A 22,594-nucleotide genomic window follows, 5' to 3' on the forward strand; every position below is an offset into this window, starting at 1 on the left:
AACGTGAGATGAAGATGATGCTCACTTTTTAGTTATATAAGGATATTTTGTCGAGTACATTCAAGTTCAACCCACTGGCTGTAAGCAACAAGCTGAGGATCAGCGGGCGCGAAACAGTGTGGCGGGCGCGCACAAGACGCAGCGTGGGCGTGCACATCAGCTGAAGATCCCTGGAGAAGACACCGAGTCTGCCTGCTGCCATGACTGACCCGCTGCGAGGGAAAGAGCCCGGTGAGTGGGGGTCGAGGGGGGGCGGCAGAGAGGGAGTGGGCAGAGAGGGAGGGAGGGTGTGTGTGTGTGTGTGCATGCGTGCGTGCGTGAGTGTGTGCTTCCGTGAGTGCACTCACGGAAGGGTGAAGAGCAAGAGATGTGCACGGCTCCAGGAGGCTCGGCGTGCGCATCCACGAGATGCAATCGGCGCTCGTTCACCGCTCTGGCTCCGTTGAGAGTGAACTCAGTCACAATAGGTCTCGAAGCCGAGACCTAAAAATTACTTTACTTTCACTTCTCAAACTCAGTCACACATTCACATGCGTTGAAGACCAATAAGTAACTACTGAAAAGAACATGAATCTTGAAATGAGATGTTTTAATGTGTAAAGGTACGGAAAATTCAGAGCAGGGTTCTGTGGTCTGGAATAGAACAGCAAGTGTAGCTTCGTTTTTAAATAGAATTTATGTCCATATATAGGTTTACAGGCACTGAATGGTGGTGGAAACATCATACCATTTTAGAATTTGGAGTACCATACAAGCCTTTACCTTTCTCCTATCTCTGGTTGAGAGTGACAAGCATACTGGTTTCCCTCTCCAAAGTTCCACTAAAAGGTGTCATGACAAGGCCCTTTGCTGACACCCCAGGCTGGACACTCCAGATTTCACGTATATTTTGTTGCATTATGTTTAGTTAATTTATTTGTGCTGCTAAGCATTTTTATTCTTGAGGAAGTGTGGATATGTGTTTAAAGCTTTCAATGATAATATACTTTTTGAAAAGCTGCTTATTGCAACATATGGACAAAATATAACCTGGGGCTTTATTACCAATTAAAAGGGTACTTAAGACAAAAAAACTATATGTGGATTTTGATCTAAATATGAAACATTTGAAGCTCATCTGGACCTTAATGCATCCTTAAAAACCGGAGCCAAGCACTTCAAACATGTTTTTCTTCTCCAAAGCCATGGTGCTCATCTTTGGTATGTATTTAGTTATGCTGGAAAGTGACTGTGAATAATGTTGCCTTAAGCATTACACAAAGTGCTCATGTTTTCATTTACTCTCTCCTCTGTCCTCCGTCGCCTCTCCCCCCTCCCAAGTCAGATCGGCCTCAAATACAGACATGCTTTATTTAATCACTCGTCAGAAAGCATATTTTCGCTCCCCCACCTAAAAAACCTGCAAGCACTTCTGTTTTCATTTCTTTTCATTACAAAAGCGCTTTAACCAATTGGCTTGGCACTTTCAAGTTTCATCATCAATGTTGGATCAGCACTCCTTTGTTGGAGGAACTGCTTATAATAAGTTTATTGTCCCAAAAATTAAGCAGTGAAGCACTCTGTTAATGACTACCTCGAATCCTCCGCATAAACAGCGTGTTGTGTTTGGATCCTTTACCTGTAAAGGGAACAGTGGGTCTCTGCCTTGAGGCATTTTGCTTTTATATCAAAAGTAAATGTGCCTAATTTGTGAAAAAATAAATTAAAAAAAGGTGCTGCATGCCTAAATACTTATAGCTTATTGGTATACTTATGGCTGCTTCTCTGGTCTCATTGGTAATTCCTCATTCTAAGTCCTCTAGGCAGTGCAGCAGCTGCATCTTTGGTCATGTCAGTAATTCCTCATTCTAAGTCCTATACACTGTGCTGCTACCTGCTTCGCTGGTCTCATTGGTAATCCTCATTCTAGGTCCAGTGCTGCAGCTGTGTCTGTTCATACATCTACTATACTACAAACCATAACACATGGGTAAAATATGTTGTCACTTACAATGCCAATAGCTCTAAAAAACGTGAGATCTGTTGCATTGAAAACGCGTGTTCATTATTAATTTCGCTCCATCTTTCCATTTTCCTTAGTAGTAAACAGCCACATAACTTGCCGGACTTAAAATAAACACTTGGATCATAAGGTTTCCTGATGGAAAGACTCCATCAAAGCCTCTCAAGTTCTACAGAAGATTCACTTTTACATTTTGCAATATTTTTTCTTTCTTAGCTGTCTATGTAGAGTGCTCCGGCTCCACCACAAAGAAAACAGATTTAAATGGAATCGTGGGTTACAAATTCACATGCCGAGCTGCCTCCTATTCATTGCTTCTGAGGAGTTTCTTAGTGTAGATTTTTGCACCAAAGAAAAATATGGAAACTGAAAACTAATGGGTATATAGAAAGGAGCATCGGATTATCAGTCAAACTTGTTTCATTGCCAACATAGGTAATCTTCATCCAGACACAAGAGAACAAGAAATATGGCAGCGATGTAAGCTTACTTACCAGGGCAATCAAAGAGTATGTAATCATCTTCTACGTGTCCAAGGCAATTTTCTAGCCAGTCAAAGTTGTTTGCAAAATATTCCATGCAAAACACCAGGCCACCATTGGGTCCGAAACGGAGGGTGTCATCTTCCATGACATCATCAACCTCAATCAGCTCTCGGATATCTGCAGAAGAGAGGCCATATTATATTAGATTATAAAGGCACAACTGAAAATGAGAAAGGGAGTGGCAAAGAGAGGATGTTTGGTTTTACTATAAAACTTTAAAAGGGGGACGCGGTGTGGTCAGTTTTAAGTACATAAAGGGGTGAGCAAAAAAGTATTTAAAGTTTCCTAACTGGGGAAGATAACATCCTTTCCTGGTCTTGTCAGTGCCCAAAATTCTTAAAACTGCCCAGGATCTCAAAATCCATTTGCATTATACAGCTGTGTTTTGACCATTGGTTTTTTTTCTCTAGTCCCAGTAAAGCTACATTTCCTCCACTCAAAGGAAGATACGTTGAAATAGATTATTCTATAGAACAATATGTGAGTATTCTGCCACGAGTTGTTAAATTCCCAACAGATGAGGTAGGAGATCTGAACACAATATGCAGAATTAACTTGCAATGTCACAAAAAGATGTGTTACAGGTTTGAACATTTCTACTGTTGTGTCCCTTCTTATTTGAAAGGTAAATAAGACAATAATTACAGCTTTTACTGCCAACCCAGACCCTCTGAATCAGAACACAAGCAACCAGAGAACAGTTTGTCTATTTGGGCCATTCCAGTCTTGAGTCAAGTGGTATACTGAGCACAGGAGTCACATCTGGGCATACCGGTCACACTTAGGGTGTCCCAATGAAGAATACAAAAAGTGTTGGACGGAATGCTTGAATTAAACTCAGCCACTGGTAATGACTCTGGGAAGCATCCCAGTCCATAACAAGGGTTAGCACCCACTCCTTCTTTGCAGACATGTATCCAAGGGGAAACCACAATGGTGTAATGGTGGGTAAGATTAATTCAAGATGTGAGCAAAGACTCTTGGGCCAAAAAGTGAGTGCACTACACTGGAGAACAGGAGTAGTGGTTCCTTGCGTATTTGGTATAAGGATGGCATGCGTACTTTGTGAGAGCTGTTTGAGAGTTTGATTCAAAACAGCACAGCATATCAAACAAACCTCAATGCCTGTCAAGAGATGCAATCTAGAAGCATAGCAGAGACGGTCAATCTAACACAATCAATCTAAACCTGCATTTTAGATCAAACGTAACATTTGCTAGTAGATGCATTTGAAATCCAATCTCACATTTGTATCTAAATCTCAAATCCCTAAAATGTTTTTAGGTCGAGCCTAGTGCAGCGCGCATGTGCTGCTCTATGGGAGGCTTCTTGTGAGCGCTCAAAACTTCTCTGTGTGGGTCTGACTCCCCCCACACATCCGATTGACCTTTGAGTGTCTTTCAATAATGAAAGCACGCAAATGGCCAAAGGCGAGTGCATGTCCCACCTCTTCTCCAAAGGTTCACTCCCACTGCTTTTGCTCTCAGGAGCGAGCAGCGACGCGCAGGGTGGCAGCTGCATTCCTCGTTGCGGAACAGGTTACTAATTAAACACAGCGCGGTTGCTTTCACTTTCGCGGCCACGCTTGTTGTTTTGTGTGGGCTTGTTTCTTTTGTCTCAGCTGTGACAAGATAATTGAAAGATATTTGTTGTTTTCTGGAACAACCAGGCTAGATAATTGTTTGGTATTTTTCAGCTCGGGGAAAGAAATCCCACTTAAGCTGTGAAAATAGGTTATTTTATTTCCGGGGTTCTTAAAGCGCCGATCGAACGTTTGTAAAAGCCACGTTCCAGTAATTAATAGGAACTTGCAGAAACGTGGCTGTGGCGCATGCCCAGTATCAGTTTCAGGCTTACAAGAGGATTGGCCGAGTACCTTTATGGTGAGCTTGGGGATTGCGCTGCACTAAACACATTATGAACTGCACAAGCCTTGGTGGCAGTCATAAAACTCTAAGCGACTTAGCTCGCTGCAAGTTCTCAGATAATTGAAGGGAAAACTTCCTGGGTGCAAAGGCCTGCGCTGCAGAATAAATCACATTAACAATGGCTGGAGCCCGAAACCAAATTAATCATTAAGTTTACAAGATTACAAGACTGGCGCATTAGAGAAAGTAGCGGAATTCAGGAAGTAGCTGGCAATGTGCAGGTGTTGCACTTGCTGAGAGCAGTGGCATGTGTGGTTCTATTAAGCAACAGCTGATTGTACACATGGTACCACAATGTTGGTCTTTTAAAAGCAAGATGTTTCCTACCAGGGCTGTAAGAGGGCCGGGCCCTGCTGGTACTGAGCACCGAAACATGTCGTTATCGGGGTCTGCTTTCAAGCCCTGGCCTTTTTACACCATACCCTGGAAATACAGACTAGTAAGGGCAAGCTTAACAAAGATGGTCGATGCATCGTTACGTGAGTCACAGGTAATACTTCCTTCATGAATGTAGAAACTGGGAAGTATTTGTAAAAGGAGAGATGATGTTTTAAAGGTATCCTGGCCCGATGTGCCTCCTTTCTCGGCTGAAATCATCTAGAGTCACTTTGGAGCCTCTTGCAGTAACCCTAAGTAATTTTGTGTTGAGGCGTCCTTTCCTGATACATGCTATGACCATGCTTTCCTGCTCGATGTGGTGGTGTTCAAAACTGAAAGGGAACCATCCCCTGGACTGTCACCGCATTGGCATTATGCGACTCACAGGTGGCACTTGGCTGAAACTGGCCTTCCCATCCTTCTGCGCACCTGATATTGCCAGATCACAAATGCGGTTGCAGCACACTGGATAATGTGCTGCATGTCTAGACACTTATAAGGTCCAAAAGGAGAGACCTATTGGCTATGCCAATGCTTGTTTTATTAATATTATTGCTTTGTCCCTGCCTTGGTAATTGGGGCCAAAACATTAAACTAATACAAATGGGTACACATTCTGATTCTCTGAAAGATTTTTGTTATGTAGATGATTATTTTGTAAGTACTCAAAGTACGACAAGGTACATCAGTTTTCATAGCGAAGCCATTAGAGGACAATGATGAAACGTAAACGTATGTTTACTTTTAACTCCATTCTCGTTTTCTAAACATACTGATTCCTCCTGACAGAGACAGGCACAAATCTTCAAGTCTCCGCCTCCAGTATGATAATACCCAGGGCCACACAGACAATGAGCCACTGCCTTCATAATTATTGATTTACCACACTTGTCAGACACTCCACTCTCGCTATGCAGTGTGTAGTTATTTTAAACATCCTGTTTTTTTTTAAAAGCTCAAAAAAGGTTACGAAATAAAACCTAATGGGTAACAAACACAATGGTTTAGCACTTGACCATTTGTAGAACTCCAAGACCTTTATTGTCCCATGCGTGAACACGCTTTTTAATCTTTAACAAAGGCAACCTTGGAAAAAAGGTGATTCAGGTGCCTTCAGTTGATTTTATTTCTACAACTTTCAGTCCAATCTACCTCTCCTGATTGGCCCCCACAAAACTAGAGGGCACTAGTCATGTAATCCAGACAACTAGGCAGAGGAAAGAATCTCTGGCAAAGAGCATCCTCGAGGGGCCCGTCGGGAACTGCAGCGCCAGCCTGAAGAAGAGCAAGACCCAATGACCAAGCACGCCACCACACTGGGTGGGGATTTGTGGTGTCTATAAAGACACCTTGGCCTACCTGAATTGGTCTGATGATCATTACGGAACAGCACATACATTTGTAGACATTAATTGATAGGGAGCACGCGTGCAGTACCAAAATTACCTTCATCACGTTTCTGCTCATTGTAGCACAACGGCAGACACTGTAAAAGTCTATTAGTCATGTTTCAGTGGGTGGTGGCTGCATTTAGTTATTAAACAGATACTAATTAGGTAAACTTTTTGCTGCCAACGTGTTACTATCAATAATTAAAGGACTAGCGTAGGACTTGTCCATAGCATGAAAACAATCAGACAAAAGTAATTCAGACAGGGTGGAAACAACAACTTTTCTTTGTCATGAAAATGTTTTATTCAATTATGCATGCCACATGTTTTTCCAACATAAGACTGTTTTACCCCACCCGACCTACCTGATGGTTTTAAAATTAGCTCTGGTCTTAGGCAGAAGAAACATATCATTAAGTTTGAGAACAATCTATCCTTATAAGTGCGAGTAGTTGGGGTCAGGGACCGCAACCGTGCTTTCTCCATTTAAATACTTTTAATGTGAGGGATAGGCAGCTGAAAACCACACCAGGAAACATACTCTAACGGCCTAGTGACGTAAGGGGCTTTAATGCATTCTTAATCATTGATGTGTGAAGCACATCACCAGCTTTAAAGTTGTAAATTACCTTCCCATACCAAAACAATATAAAAATATAAGGTATAGGAGGTCAATCTCAAAATACAAACCAATACTGCCATGAAACTGTTCCTCTATCTCCAGTTTTGGATGCTCGGTTTTGTTTTGCACTTTTCCAACACCAGATCTTAATTGCAGTAGGCACCTTGTGAGGACCTAAACAGATACCCTAACCAAGGACCTTCATGCACTGCAGCAGTAGTGGCTTGATAACAATTAAGCCCTGCAGGAAGTCTAGTATATATTGGTATGGGTATCGAGCTGCTTTTTCGCCTTCACTTCTCCATACTTTTACCTGTACTTTCCGCACCAACTCATATCACTGAAATTAAATCTATTTCATCCAACCTTCACTTCATCCCCTCTTGTTAAACTTTACCATCATACTGTTTTCTTAAACGTGCTTATATTTGAATTACATTAAATGTTATTTACATTAAATGTCATTACTACTATACATATTTTTAAGTTATGTAATTTGTTTTCATTAATTAAAATAATTAGTTACCTTACTCTAAAACTAACTCGATTCCTAAGTCAATAAAACTAAAACAACGTATTTTTTTACATCTATTAAATTTAAACATGAACACCTTTATTGAAACTATTTAACTGTAAATATATAATTTAATTTAAATAAATTAACTTTAAATTGATTATTATTCTAATAAAGAAGTCTTACCCTGTCCATAAAGTAAATCAAATTATATTGAAAAAATACATTTTTAAACCGTATTGCTCAACCTAACATGACATTTTATAACATATATTCACTTCTCCTTTATATTAAATTTTAAATATGAAAACTTACTTCTAACTGCAAATGTTTGCGATTTATTTTACATTAAATATAAATAAATGAAGAGTTTATTCTAACATTAACAATTGTTGAACTTTAAATAATTTTGCTTGTAATTACAGTAATACTAACGCTGAATCGAAATTTGCCTAGCTTACGTAACGGTAAGTTTCAATTCTATTAAGGACACGGAGGCGAGGATTATGCTATATCTTCCTTCGCTTTATTAACATAAAGACTCCACAGCAGCTTAAGAAAAGATATAATAAGAACCAAAAATGCTTTAAACATAAAGCATTAACGTAATGTTCAACAAAAAAAAAACAACAACTCCCAAGAGTCTCTTGCGTAACAATAGTCCATAGTCCTTTTACTCTGTCCATCATCACTATATAACCGGACTACTCATCATCTTCCTCCTCTTTCTTCGCGCATATCACGCTTGAGCCTCATTGGTCCTGCTTAGCACCGTCGTTGCCTGTCAAAAAAGGAACAGCGCCAGCGAGGTGGCCCAGGAATGCGACAACAAGGCGAGGAGCATTCAGTGAATAACACAGTACTGACAATGTAAAGGAAAACGCTTTACTTACTGCCATACGGGTGGGTAGAGACACCACTGTGGCCCGGGTGGGATAATCCTTGCCTCCGTGTCCTTAATAGAATTGAAACTTACCGTTACGTAAGCTAGGCAAATTTCGATTCTATGTCAGGACCGGAGGCTTCAGATTATGCTAGTTTAAAGCTTACTTACCACCAACTGAGCCAAATCCACCACCGGCTTAAAATAAAACCTCTTGAAGGTGGAATCCGAGGACCAATCCGCCGCGCGCATTAGGTCCTCCAGACGAGCACCCACTGAGAATGCCTTAGAGGCCATGGCCCCCTTGGCGGAGTGTGCTCCAAAGAGAGAAGTATTGATGCCTGCTTCTTGCATGACCCATCGCACCCACCGAGCAATAGTAGGGGAGGAGACAGCTTTGTGTGGCTTCCGCAGGGCAATCAACAACTGACGCTCGCCCGGAGGGCGCAGATCCAAGGTCAGGTCCTCATATGCTTTGAGGCATTGCACGACACACAACTTAGGAGTGTCAGTAAAGGCTGGATAAGAAATGGAACGCGACGACGTCTTAGTACGCCGGCCCACGGTGAAAGTAACCCCATCCGGGGAAAAAATGCGTGCAGAGACATCCAGCGCGCGCACGTCCGAGACGCGCCTACAAGAAACCAGACATAACAACATGGCTAACTTCGCCGACAGCTCCTTAAGAGACAGATAAGAATTGGCTGGCCACGACAGGAACAAATTCAGAACCAAATTGACGTCCCAAAGGACGGAGTACCTGGGTTCTGGCGGCAGTGCGAGGCGAACAGCCCGCAGAAGCCGACACACAAAAGGATGTTCCCCCACCGGGTGGCCATCGATGTTATCATGGCCCGCAGAAATCGCCGACCGGATAGCATTGATCGTCCTATACGCTAGACCCTTGTCGGCCAAATGCGCCAGGAAATTCAGCACGGGAACAAGGCCTGCGACCACGGGATCCAGATCCCTTCGTAAACACCAACGCATCCACTTAAGCCAAGCGGATCTGTAACGCTTCGTCGTACTGTCGGCCCATGCTTTGGAGAGCAAGTGCTCAGCCGACCCCGAAAGGCCCGGGAGCGCCCAGCGTCTCCTGAGAGCCTCCACGCCACGAGGCGGAGAGTGTTCTGCACGACGAGAGGGTGAGGTTCCTGATCCGGGTTCGTCAGGAGCAGAGGAAACAGGGGGAGTAGGATTGGAAAATCCCAAGAAAGTTCCAGAAGAACCGGAAACCATACTTGAGACCTCCACAGCGGTGTAACCAACACCAGTTCCGCACCCTGGCGGCGTATTTGAGCCGCCGTTCGCATGATCATGGAGAACGGGGGAAACGCGAACGGCTGATCCCGACTCCAATCCTGCAAGAACGCGTCCGTGGCCTCCGCTAGAGGGTCCGCCCTCCAGCTGTAAAACCGCGGCAGCTGGTGGTCGAGACGGGACGCAAAGAGGTCCACCGAGAAGGGACCCCAAAGGGAGTGTATCCACCGGAAGACTTCCGGATCCAGTTTCCACTGGCTGGTGTACCTGAGATGCCGAGAGTGCCAATCCGCTACCTGATTGCACTGGCCCGGCAGATACTCCGCCGTCACCGCAATGTGACGAGACAGGCAATAATCCCAGAAATCCTTCGCTAAATCCGCCAAGGCGCGGGAACGAGGACCTCCTAGGTGGTTCACATACCGAACCGCCGAAATATTGTCCATCCGTAACAGGACACAAGCCTTGACCGAGTCTTTGGTCCAACAGCGAACTGCGAAGGAGCCCGCAAGGAGCTCCAAACAATTGATATGCAATTGTTGTTCTTCTGACGACCAGGCGCCCCCGGTGGAGAAATCCCCGCACCGGGCGCCCCAGCCCGACCTGCTGGCGTCGGACTCTATGATCAGGTCCGGAGCCGAACCGAAGATCGCTCGCCCATTCCATGCCTCCATGTGAGACAGCCACCATGACATTTCCTCCTTCACTTCGCTCGTGAGGGGAACCCACTGGTCGTAACACATCCCACGGCGCAGATGCTGCGCCTTCAAGCGTTGCAGAGCCCTGTAATGCAGCGGGCCCGGGAAAATCGCCTGGATGGAGGACGAGAGAAGGCCCACCACCTTGGCGATATGACGCAGTGACGTACGCTCTCTTGCGATCGTCTGCCGAAGCAGGTGTCGAATCTTCGCGACCTTCCGACCCGGCAGGCTCAAGACCGCCTGTACCGAGTCCACCACGAAACCCAAAAAGGTGATCTGCTGAGTGGGAACCAAAACCGACTTGGAGCCGTTGATGACGAACCCTAGTCTCTGAAGCAGGCCGACAGCTTGATGCAGCTGGCCCGCCAACACCTCCGGGCACTGCCCCATGAGGAGGATGTCGTCTAAGTATACAAGCATCCGGACCCCCTGACTTCTGAGAAACTCCACCACCGGGTGGAGGACCTTCGTGAAGCACCACGGGGCCGAAGAAAGACCGAACGGCAGGGCGGTGAATTCGAACACCTTGTCGTCCCACAGGAATTGTAGGAAACGACGATGAGGGGGGTGGATGGGAACGACCAAGTAGGCATCCCTGAGATCCAGTCGTACCATCCAATCCCGAGGGAGGAGCACGTCTCGAAGGAGGTGGATCCCCTCCATCTTGAAGTGACGGTAGACCAACCACCCATTGAACTCTTTGAGATTGATCACCGGCCTCTTGCCCCCATCCGTCTTGTCCACTAGGAAGACGTTGCTGAGGAACCCATGTGGGTGGCGCGTTGATAGACGGATGGCTCCCTTGCGCAGCAAGTTTGAGACCTCTTCGTCTATCAACCGCGCGTCGGATTCTGAAAAAACCATCGGGCGCGGGGGTCTCGCCTGAGTTGGCTGGTCGTAAAACTCGATATGGAAACCTCTTACAGTTTGCAAAACCCAAGCGTCGGCAGTGAGCAATTCCCACTCCCCGTAAAAGCTTGCCAGCCGCCCCCCAATCGGAACTTGATCCAAGCAAAGTACACTTACCGGGGGCATTTCCTTGTCCGGAGTTCTTCTTGAACCCTCTGCCACCATAGCGCTGTCCCCTCGTGGGGTAGAAGTTGGTGTAGTTGGCTGAGGTCTGGTACTGACCTCTTCCGGAGCCTTGTCCTCGGTTGTTGGTCTGCTGACCACGGCCGATCGCGCGGCCCCTGCCGCGACCGGCCCCTCCAGAAAAACGCTGGTGGAAGACCTTCTTGATGCTGAACTGAGCCTTGTCCAGCGACGTGAACGTATTCACGAACTTTCCCAGCTCGCGGATGAAAGGCTCACCGAAGAGGCCACCCTGAGCCACGGCACCTGCCTCCGACGAGGCCAGGTCCCCCAGCTTCGGATCCAGCTTGATAAGGAGCGAACGCCGCCTCTCCGTGGACAGGGCACAGTTGGCGTTGCCCAAAAATACGATCACCCTCTGGGCCCAGTTAGAGAGCACCTCCGGAGAAATGGTAGTGCCATTCACTCGAGCCTCCTCCGCCATATCGAGGATCTTCGTGGCGGGCCCGACCGCATCCAACAACTTGTCCTGGCAAGCCCGCCAGGACCGGTCGATCCCCTTCCTGGGGTCCTTCATGAACTTCGCCAGGAAGGTGGCCATCTTGGGGTCCAACTCTGGTGTCATGGCCACTTTCCCTTCCAGGGTAGGCCGAGGGCATTCCCCACGCAGGCAACCCCTCGCCTCCTTTTCTAGGGGCTTGCGCAGCCTGCCCGCGACAAACTTCGCCACCGTCTGCCCCGGGGCCCAGGCCGCGGATCGGGGGTGGACGATCTCGTCCGGGTCCAGCATGCCCGACTCGTCTCGGGGCATCTCCTTCGCTGAAGGTGTCGGAAGCCAAGAACGGGTCGACTCCCCGTCGTCATCCGATTCCGGAGAGTCGTAGATCGGGGAGGCGGGCGCCGTAGACACGTCGCCCGAAGTGCCAGGATCCACCAAGGGTGCAGGGGGCACCGCCGTCGCCTTGGCCAGGAAGCGTCACGAAGCCGCTCGAAAGCGCCCCTGTCCACGCCTTGGACCTCTGATGAAGGTCCCTCCCCACGAGGTTTCTTCGGAGCGGGTGGCAACCCGCCGGACGTCCCCGGGAGTTCGGGGGACGGAGGCACCTGCGCCGCTGCCAGCTTCGCGCACTCCTCCACGATGCGGGCGGAAAGGCGGTCCTCCATGGGCCCTACCACCTCCGTCACGCAACGATAGATGGAGTTGTCTACCGCCTGATAGAACTCATCATCCTGCAGATAGGGGCAGGCTTCCTCATCGTATTCCCCTTCCATCAAGGAACCAAGGGCAAATGCGGGGCACCCAAGAGGGCGGCAACCGAGAAAGTTCTCGAATGTGGGCAGGCCAAGCGGCTGCGATCACGTTTTGGGCCAGCTGACGTGGCAGGTGGGCTGCACCAACCCCCCCAAGCGCGCAGACCCTCCACGCCGGGACCGGGTCTACGTACCCCTCAAGCGCGCTAGGCCACACACAGGTAAAGAGGTGCACAGATCTCGCCCGAAGGCGATTCACGCGGTCAGAACCGCCATACAGACCCCAGAGGGCGTCAAAAGGTGGGCAAAAGTACTGACCCGGATCACCAGGTGTCAGAGGGGTACGCGAGGATCGGCCCCCGCGCAAGCAGACCCTACGGTGTGGCTCCTCGCACTGCGGAGGCGCGCCGGAGGGTCGGCGAGACGACAGGCCGCCCCCTTGCGGTCTATGTACACACCGCACACAAGTGGGAATAAAGTCGCGTAGGGACGAAGAACGGTCCCGCAACTGGGGACTCTGTAAGGGAATAAACCATGCAAGGAGTCCCCCCCAAAGATCGTACACAAGACAATCCATCACAATGAAAAGGTAACAAATAGAAAAGCATTTATCTGGCTGCGGGAGCAGCGAAGAAAGAGGAGGAAGATGATGAGTAGTCCGGTTATATAGTGATGATGGACAGAGTAAAAGGACTATGGACTATTGTTACGCAAGAGACTCTTGGGAGTTGTTGTTTATTTTTTGTTGAACATTACGTTAATGCTTTATGTTTAAAGCATTTTTGGTTCTTATTATATCTTTTCCTAAGCTGCTGTGGAGTCTTTATGTTAATAAAGCGAAGGAAGATATAGCATAATCTGAAGCCTCCGGTCCTGACATAGAATTAAACAAAACTACACCAACATCAATTGCTTACTAACAGTTCTAGTCATAAACTATACATACCTTAAAACCAATATTCCTGCCTTGGAAAAGTGATGGCATAACTCTGTAAAAGTGTACAATGTAAATGTGGTCTTGAGGCAAGTGCAGGGAATTAAATATAAGGTGAAGGAAATGGGGCATGGTACAAATTGGACACCACCCAGCTGTGCAAGTGTGAAGGGGCATGTGCTCTCCACCCAAATCACCTGTAAGGCACTACGAATGTATCACCTGGTTAAGCTTTTTTATTCTTTATCAAAACTAAACAAAAAGATAACTTACCTGCCATTACAGGGTAGTCAAATTGTTCTGCTGCTGGATCGAGGTTGACAACCTGTACAGATCTGTTCAATTCTTCACAGTGCTGCACCAATGTAGAACAGTAGGTGCTCTGAAACATAAAATATATTGTTCGCAAGTCTGATTGAAAGAAATGGACAGTCCTGGCCTCCTTTGTCATCAAAGAGAGTGTATATACTTTTGTCAATTAATGGACATAATAACATGGCAACGACTTCCAACCTTCCCTCGTCCACAAAAGAAAATGTGTCCCAGGAGTCTCAAAAATAAATTTCTACCACCTCAGTCTTGAGCCACAGCCTATGCCTCCTACCTTTCTTGCAGGAGATCACGGTGGTCAATACCTTAAGATACTCTGGGCCTTTGCATTTACATATAGCTAGGTTTCCAGCAACAACCTTAGTAAGAGTAAAACATTGAAAATGCAGCAGTGCTATTGAGGCAGAGGATATTCAACCACATGTTGACCAGGCATAATGAGCAGCATTGGCCCTCCGTAAACAGGACCCTTTTAAAATGGCATGTGTGAGCCACTGAGTTTACTATCTGGAAACTACCTTTTTCTATCAAATGTATTCCACAAATACTGCCATGTGGTAAACCTTTGAACAACCTCCCACCTGCTCTTTTCTCTGTACCAAATACGTATACGCTAGATGAAAGGGTAGATATCAGACAGCCCAAGTCTCAGTTATGTGGAAATCTTATTGAGATAATAGGGAAGATAAACGTACTTCTCTTTTACAAACATCTGAAACTATGGTTGTTTGAGACCTAGTTCCATCTTTGGTAGAGTCGCTTTCAGCTTTGCCTCGTGCTCCCAACAGTTCTAAGAGATATTTATTTGAGGGTGTTTCTTTTTTTCTACAAATAGCAGAGAAGAAAAAAGAGTAAGCAACAGCACCATCCTTATGGAGTATTGTGAGTGCTCTAATACATGTTCAATTTACTTTGTCTTAGTAGCTGTATTCGTGTTTGACATTATTTGGAGCATCATTCTGGTCATCATCGGGACCAATGGTAGTGCCAGGTTTAGTTCTCTCCTTAGTAATTTCGATATTGAGCAAGAGGGTACACTTGAGGTCGTCTCCTGTAAGCTGGAGGCCAACCCAAAACTACTGGCAAAAGCCTAAGGGTTTGCAGAGGAAGATATGGTCCTTCTTGATTTCCCCTTGCTCTGCCAGGAACTAGACACTCAGCCTGCAGGACAAAGACCACCTGCGTCCGCAACATTTATGCATTGGCAGTGCCTCCTGCCCTCTGCCATTGAGCCTCATGGCTGCAGAGACAGTAAGCTCTTACCTTTTTACACCGCGTTTGTCTCAGAGTGACCAAGTTTTAAGCTCAACTACCCACTAAAGAGGATAACAGACCATCTCGGGAGTAGAAATCCCACCACCTACTGAGGCAGCAACTGAAAGAGACAAAATAGAAACAGGGTTTAACTGTACTAACATGTTGTACTGTGTGACCACTGGAGGGAGTCTGCCCAATTGTTTTCCATTACTACTTTCCAACACTGTGCTTGAGGTATCAGCTCCCAACCAAAGGCAATACATCTACTTTCATCCCGACACCGTGCAAAGGACAGCGTTTGATTCACTCCTATTTTCACCAGTTCGGTATCTGCTTCCTGCAGAAAGATACTGTTAATAAGTCATCGAACAGTTTAACAGCACTGCAGAAAAGTGCATCAACTGCCACAAGACAAATTTGCATATGGTCGCTGCCTGCAGTGAGTAAAAACATGATGGAGTGGAGAGTAATTATTAGCAGCTGAGAATAATTAAAGCATTCTACCTATCCCTTCTTTCTTCCTCTTATGAATATGGCAGTCCAAAGAAATACTGACACTATTCCATTAAAGGTGTAGTAGTCCTCAAAAGTCCCATTAAAAGTACATATAGCCCTTCTGAGAATAGTTGTACTTTCCAATACTTATATAACTACCTGTTGATAACTGGTTTTGTCCTGCATTAATGTGGCAGACAAGTACTGTGCTGTCACACTATATTTACAAATGCCCATGCTACACGGTTATGTTACTGCCCATCAGAATCATAGCATCCCGACTGAAGTGTGTTCATAGATTCTATCAGAATGGCATACTTGCTTAGAAGTGCTGGTACAGTCCATTGAAGGTATGTTGAGAAGAGTTATTACCAGCCCACTAAAAGCCCAACAAACCACTTGGCAGAAAGGTACTATCTCCTATATGAACAACAGCATGGATGAGTTGTACTGGTACCGTCCACTACAAGCAGTGCTTTAAATGGGCTGCTTTTCACTGATACTAAAGTACCAGCATTATTTAATTTACTCCCAGGAGCTTTTCTTTCTTCAAGCAGTGTATCGGTACTCAAGAACTTGACAAAAAGATGAGAGGCGCGAGTGGGTCACTCTGCGGCCGTGCATCAGTACTGCTCAAAGCAACATCTCATTTGATTTATCAGGGCTGCCCAGGGGTTTGGACAGCATGCTTTGCCCGGTAATTCACAGTGCGGGATCAACTGACCCAGTGAAGGTAATCACATTGCAGGTGTGCAATGCAAGGGCCGACTGTTAGTCTTAAGCGAAACACGCGACAGGAAAACCCAATTTGTGTAAAAAAAAAAGCTTCTTTTTTTTTAACAGAGCTCAGTGGTTTGGCGTACAGTCCAGTTTAGAAGGCAAGAGTCAGTGTTAAAAAATACTTGACTTCTATGTGGACACAATTTTACTCTGACAAATAATTAAGCTACATTCATTTTCCCTCAGTGCCCTGCCAGAAAGGGAGAGAAAATGAAGGAAAAATAAACAGGTGAGGAGGGAGAATTAGAGCACAAACAGAAAGAAAGTGGGGTAAAAGAAAGTGGGGAGAGGAAGAGTGAGCCTAAGATAAACATAACTGAAAGGGAATGAGAAACGAATTTCACAGTGACGAGATATGAGAACACTCAGTAGGACTTTACTCAATCAAACAAATCGAGACAAACTACAAGGAGGGTGAGAAATGCGAAACAGAAGGAGCAGAAGAGAAGAAAGAGTAAAATTAATGTACTAATTAACTATACGAGTAAGAGAAGGAGGAACAAATACGAATGAGTGACAGATGACAGAAGGGGGGTATTGCTCTCACTTCCACAAGAGCAATATAAAGTTAGGAAAGGATGATTCAGACTGGAAGTCACAGATATATATGAGAGAATGGGCTGATGAGAAAGGATGAGAGAGCAGAATGGCAAATGAGGGAAAAGGAAATGGGAAAAGTGCAGTTTCCCATTAAAAGTGAGTTACTAAGGAATCAATGTTTCGGGGGATTCCCTTTAATGTAGAAGCTTGGCTTCAAAATGTATTAAAATGCAATTTTTCTTCACAAAGTTACATGCTGAAATGAAGGAAAGGTGAAACACTAGTTACATTCATAGTAAATATTTAGAAGACGCTATAGGGGTCTTTAATTATAAATAAAAACACACTGGAGGAACTATGAATTAAATTTAAACGTTGCCATGAAGTTGGGTGGTTCGTGGCAACGAATGGTGCTTAAATAAATCATCCATGCATGTTTTCTTATCCTTCACTTGGAGTTCCACAACTGTTGATTTTGTTCGTCAATACTTTACACAAATGACCTTCATTATTTTTTTACTTTTAAACTGACTAGCTCAATTTGGCGAGTACCTGTACCTATTTTCCCATTTAAAGCACTGAACACAAGCGTAGCAGCCTATCTGAGGAGTGATGGTGCTTTTCCACTGTAAACATTCCATCTCTTAAAATATGTGTCAGTCTTTTAGAGAATTAATTACTGGCAATACACCACTGAAAACACACGAGGCCTTCGGATAAATCCTGGTACTGTCCAACTATTATGGCAAAACCCAACGGATTCGGTGTGTTGTTGCAGTTTTAAATAGCGCAAACTTGACCCGAAAGTATCAGAGCGCTCTACATGAACACCGGTTGCATTACAGAAGAACACGTTCATTTTTAGGAACGGGGAGATTACTTGATTTGAGCAGAATCACAGGATGTTTGAGCCTCCTGCCAAACTCGTACCTGATTCCCCAGCGTCAAAATCCGCAGCTCTAGCCGTTAAGCCACACATTCTCCCCTTTATCTGCATAGAATCTTTATTCTAATATTTAAGCATGGGGGTTTAAGACTGGCAGTACTAAAACGGTGACAAGACAAGGCGCATAAATGCAATGCATTTCGACTTCTAATACTCATGAAATATTAGTCGCACTGCCAACTGTGCGACAACTCCTCTAGGGGTGCATGTTTTCAATTTCCCGCACTGATGTTTTGGGTCTGGAGAACTACGAGCATGTCCCTCCCCTCCCCGCAGCCTCTTTATCTTGGCTTTCTCCCGTACCCGCGAGAATAGAGGCTCGATTTGCAGTTAGCACAGGTGTCGCTTTGATATAAGTTGATTCCCGCCACTGTCACTCTGAATGTAAACCTGTCTCACCTTGCCGCTGCCAGCAGGGCCCATCACCAACTGGGCATAACGAGGCATCGCTGCGGCCTACAAAGCACTGGTCCAGCTATGACAGGACACTTCACCCGGACGAGCGCTGCTCATCACCCCATCAGACACCAGAACCAAGCTTCGACAACAAGCAGAGAGCCGACCACTGTGGCTGCGGTACGGACATAAAAGAAGGACTGCTTAAACCTAGTCCCCGGTAGCCGTAGCCTGGGAGAAGAAGCGTGTTCATCGTAGATCATAGTAAACATATCGGCCATCTTTAATTTTTATAGCAATAATAGTATTTCCACACGGTTTGTAGAAAATATTCAAAGATGCAACTACACTTGCTTGAAATAACTAATGGAGGCTATTCTTTCTAACGCCCTTTCTTTTACATGTAAAAGTGACGCTAAACGGTTATGAAAATATGTTACTATATTGGCCCTCGACATATGGGAGAGAATGTGGGTGAATGGAATGTTTATGTGTGTGAGTGTCAGTTGGAGATGGGCTGAGCAGCAGTGAGGATGCTCCTCCTGGTGGGACTCTGTCCCCTCTAACATTTACCTGAATAAAGAAACATAAAGATACCAGTTGGAATGGACATTATTGTAGTACAACACATGTACTAATATCATACATGCCAACATTTCAGGAAAGCAAAGTGGGAGATTTAAAAAAAAAAAAATCGGGAGAATGGGGCCTTGAATCGGGTTACTGGCATGTATGGGCTTTGGAAGTGGCTGCTGTAGGATCGGACATTTGAAACATAAATGCACGTTTTTTTCTTACCTTTCAGAAGCATGGAGCATAATGGCAGGCAGAGAGAGTTATGCAAGTGTCGGCCACTGGCCTGGCAGGCTGTTGGCAGTGCATGCATCCCCCACCCCACCCCCTGTGGCAGCCTGGGCTGAAACAGCCCCCCCCCCCCCAGTATTTCGCAGGTCGTTAAAAGACGATTCCCTTGTTAATGACGCTTTGTTGGTTTTTCACCCCTTCGAGAGCCCCTGCATCAGCACTCTTTGCTGGAAGACTTAGCACTTTACACAATACCAAGCCCTCTCAGCTGAAACCCCCGAGGAATCGGGTTTTTGCATGCAGGAATCGGGAGGCGGGAGACTAGCCTTCAAATCGGTAGTCTCACGCCTGAATCGGGAGGGTTGGCATGTCTGCAATATAATAATTGCCATCGTTCATAAAGTTTATGACTTGTGATGGCTTTTAAAGAAAATCTGTGCATATCACAATTATTTTACAAGTTCATTGGTTCTTTGATATACATACATATATATATATATATATATAACGCTCCAATTCCCCTTGATGTTCACAAGAAGACAAACAGCACTCGGAAGGTAATACTGCCAATCACGTTGATTTTATTGTCGCGGAAGGGGCACACACAGACGCGTTTCGGCGTGCTGCCTTCGTCAGTGTGTATTACACTGGGTGCAATGTCGACATGTTTTTTAAAGCCGCAAACACTATTTCGGACATAGACATAGACAAGGAACTGTCACCACGACTATGCAAGGGCGCGCCATCTTTGAATGACCTAGATGTCATATATTACATTAATTGTCAACATTTAAGTGAGATCAAGCCCATAGATGGGCACTCCCCCTGATGGAGTCGTGGTGCATATGATTTACACTAGTTCCTGAGGTGAACAAAAAATCAAGCCGTGGATCGGCTGATGTCCCTTATCTTTCAAGCCAATCCTGTCCATCATAGTTTATAAGTTAACATTTTGTTTCATTACATGAAGAAGTTACTTATAAACAAAATAGAAATTAAATACGGCTAAATGCAGTAGGTCTAACGGCGGGTAGAATATAGCATGACAACTACTCATTACAGTGAGCTCAGCTAGTTGATCATGCCGGATTCAATCTTTGTCCAAAATTATGGCAGTGTCACCAAACAATCTTACATAGCAATTCATTTTGGGTTGCAAAGTTAGAATAATCCCAGCGTGGTTCATCTGTACTAGAAAATTTTCCTCAAATACAGAGAATGAATTTCATCCTATTGCAATCCTAATTTCATAATTTCAAAACGTAATCATAGAAAACATAGAAAACAAATCAAATCGTATAGATCTGACTAAAATTCCAGTTCACCTGACGGCTATCAAATATTCAATGTACAGAACCATCATGTGTGTTAAGGAAGACTAAATCATAAGAGATACATTACAATTCAAACTGGGTCTCTTGACAATTTTATATTCTGACAGTGTTAAAGTTCTAAATACAGTATGTATATATATATATATATATATATATATATATATATATTTTTTTTTTACTTGTTTTTATTTTGGGGTACATTTTGCAGCAATACGCAATACAAGCATATGTCTCATACAATTTTTGTTTTACGCTTTAGTGTTGCTATGACATGCGATCATGGTATGCTTCAACATGTGACATAGTCCAGACAGTGAAAAAACGGATTCAGCTCCCCTTTTTTTGTTGTTGGCAAATAAGCAACCACAGTTAAGTTTACCAATATGCATAAAACTGTGTAAAAGAAATGTTCCACCATAAATGTACAAAAACCTGAAAGCAGTTGGCAGAGCAGTGATCTACTATATTGTCTGGCATCTAGGACTGATGTGATTTTATCTTTACATCCATTCTTACTACACTGCTGATGGATCATTATTGTACTTGGTGACAGTGCTGGGCCTCTATCCCTGCGTATCTCTTATAGTTTAGAAGAGAGTGGCAACTTGTGGTGCCAAGGGGTGACATATCCCCATATGTAGTATCATCTCCAGTCTCCTTCCCCTCTGGGACCTAGGGTAGTTCACTTGCCTTTTTATGAGCCTACAACTGTTTGTCAAATAGTGTTGTCTGAGCAAATGGGGGATCCACACTCGTCCTCTGTCTGCGTGCCAGTGGTCTTGACCTGTAGTGGAGTGTCAAGTCCCATAGTTGGCCCCAGGTCTCCAAATCCCGTTCAGCATTCTCCTCTGTGCGGACTATATGCAGTCGATCCTCCTCAGCTACTCCCATTCACACATATCTGCCGTCCATTTGTGCAGTCTGGGTAGTGTCAGTCGTGTCCAGTGTATCGCTATGCGGTGTTTAGCGAGTACCAGTCCCAGATTCGCAAATCTCCACTGCACTCTAGACGTCACCTTTGGGGTCGGTGGGACCCCCAACAGGCAATGTTTAATTTTTTTGTCGATCCAGAGGCCTGTTGCCTCCCTGAGTGATTCCAGCACCCCTGACCAGTAGCACCAGGGTCGTGGCTAATCCCACGTCATGTGAGAGAACGTTGCTCGGTTCAAATCTACATCGAGCGCATGTCGGGGACATTGTCTCACAGAAACGTGCCAATCTAAGGGGTGTCATGTATGTACGTTGCAGATAATGAAATTGTACGAGTTTGAATCATGCGTTACTGGCCACTTCCTTGGCCTGTGGAAACGCTTGTCTCCATTCGCTGTCTGCGAGGTATCTGGAGGTCTGGGGACCATCTATTTTGAACGTGCGAAACATCAATGCAGTGGTCCCCCTTAAGTGTTCAATATAGAAGGGAGATCAAGCCCCTGTGCGTGTTTGGGTCTAAGATCGTTAACAAGGTGTGCAGTTCTGAAGGTTCCTCGAGGAAGGATGTCCATATTTCTTGCATGGTACGCAAGATGTTAGCATATTGTAAAAAATTGCCCCCTGGCACCCTGAAGCATTACTGTGCTTTAGCAAATGAGAGGAAGTTCTCATAGAAAGTATGCAGCACACTCATTGGCGATTGTCATATTATTCCTGCTTGCTGCCACTTACTGGACTTGCTCCTCCTGCCCTAGAGGTGCCTGTTGTGGACCAAAGGAGACTGCTGCTGGTAACGTGGCTACACTGCCATTTCCATAATTTTTGTTCTGGGACTACATTACCCGGAACCCACTTGGGTGCAGGATTAGCACGTCATTGGGAGCGCCGGGAGCTGCTCAAAATCACCGGAGCCCTCACGCGGCGCGGGACGCACTGTCATATTATTCCTGCTTGCTGCCACTTACTGGACTTGCTGCTACTGCCCTAGAGGTGACTGTTGTAGACCAAAGGAGACTGCTGCTGCTAACGCGGCTACACTGCCATTTCCATCATTTTTGTTCCGGGACTACATTACCCTGCACCTTCCTGGGCGCAGGATTAGCGCGTCATTGGGAGCGCCGGGAGGTGCTCAAAAACACAGGAGCCCTCACGCGGCGCGGGACGTGCTGTCATATTATTCCTACTTGCTGTCACTTACTGGACTTGCTGCTGCTGCCCTAGAGGTGACTGTTGTGGACAAAAGGAGGCTGCTGCTGCTAACGCGGCTACACTGCCATTTCCATCATTTTTATTCCGGGACTACATTACCGAGAACCCTCCTGGACGCAGGATTAGCGCGTC

The 22,594-nt window shown here is 45.5% G+C and overlaps 1 protein-coding gene across 1 annotated transcript in view; it reads right to left on the reverse strand.

Moving 5' to 3' along the window:
* The window catches only part of GPN3 (GPN-loop GTPase 3), a 95,711-nt gene extending 77,327 nt beyond the window's left edge, over nt 1-18,384 (reverse strand). The window contains exons 1-3 of the mRNA XM_086943017.1: nt 18,189-18,384; nt 13,715-13,823; nt 2,497-2,664 (exon numbers count right to left, since the gene is read on the reverse strand). Of these exons, the coding sequence (XP_086799143.1) occupies nt 2,497-2,664; nt 13,715-13,823; nt 18,189-18,236 (325 nt within the window). The 5' untranslated portion in view covers nt 18,237-18,384. The remainder of the gene's footprint in view (nt 1-2,496; nt 2,665-13,714; nt 13,824-18,188) is intronic.
* Nucleotides 18,385-22,594: the final 4,210 nt, after the last annotated feature.

The sequence above is a fragment of the Lissotriton vulgaris genome, chromosome 11 (genome assembly GCF_964263255.1).
Source record: "Lissotriton vulgaris chromosome 11, aLisVul1.2, whole genome shotgun sequence".
NCBI lineage: Eukaryota > Metazoa > Chordata > Amphibia > Caudata > Salamandridae > Lissotriton > Lissotriton vulgaris.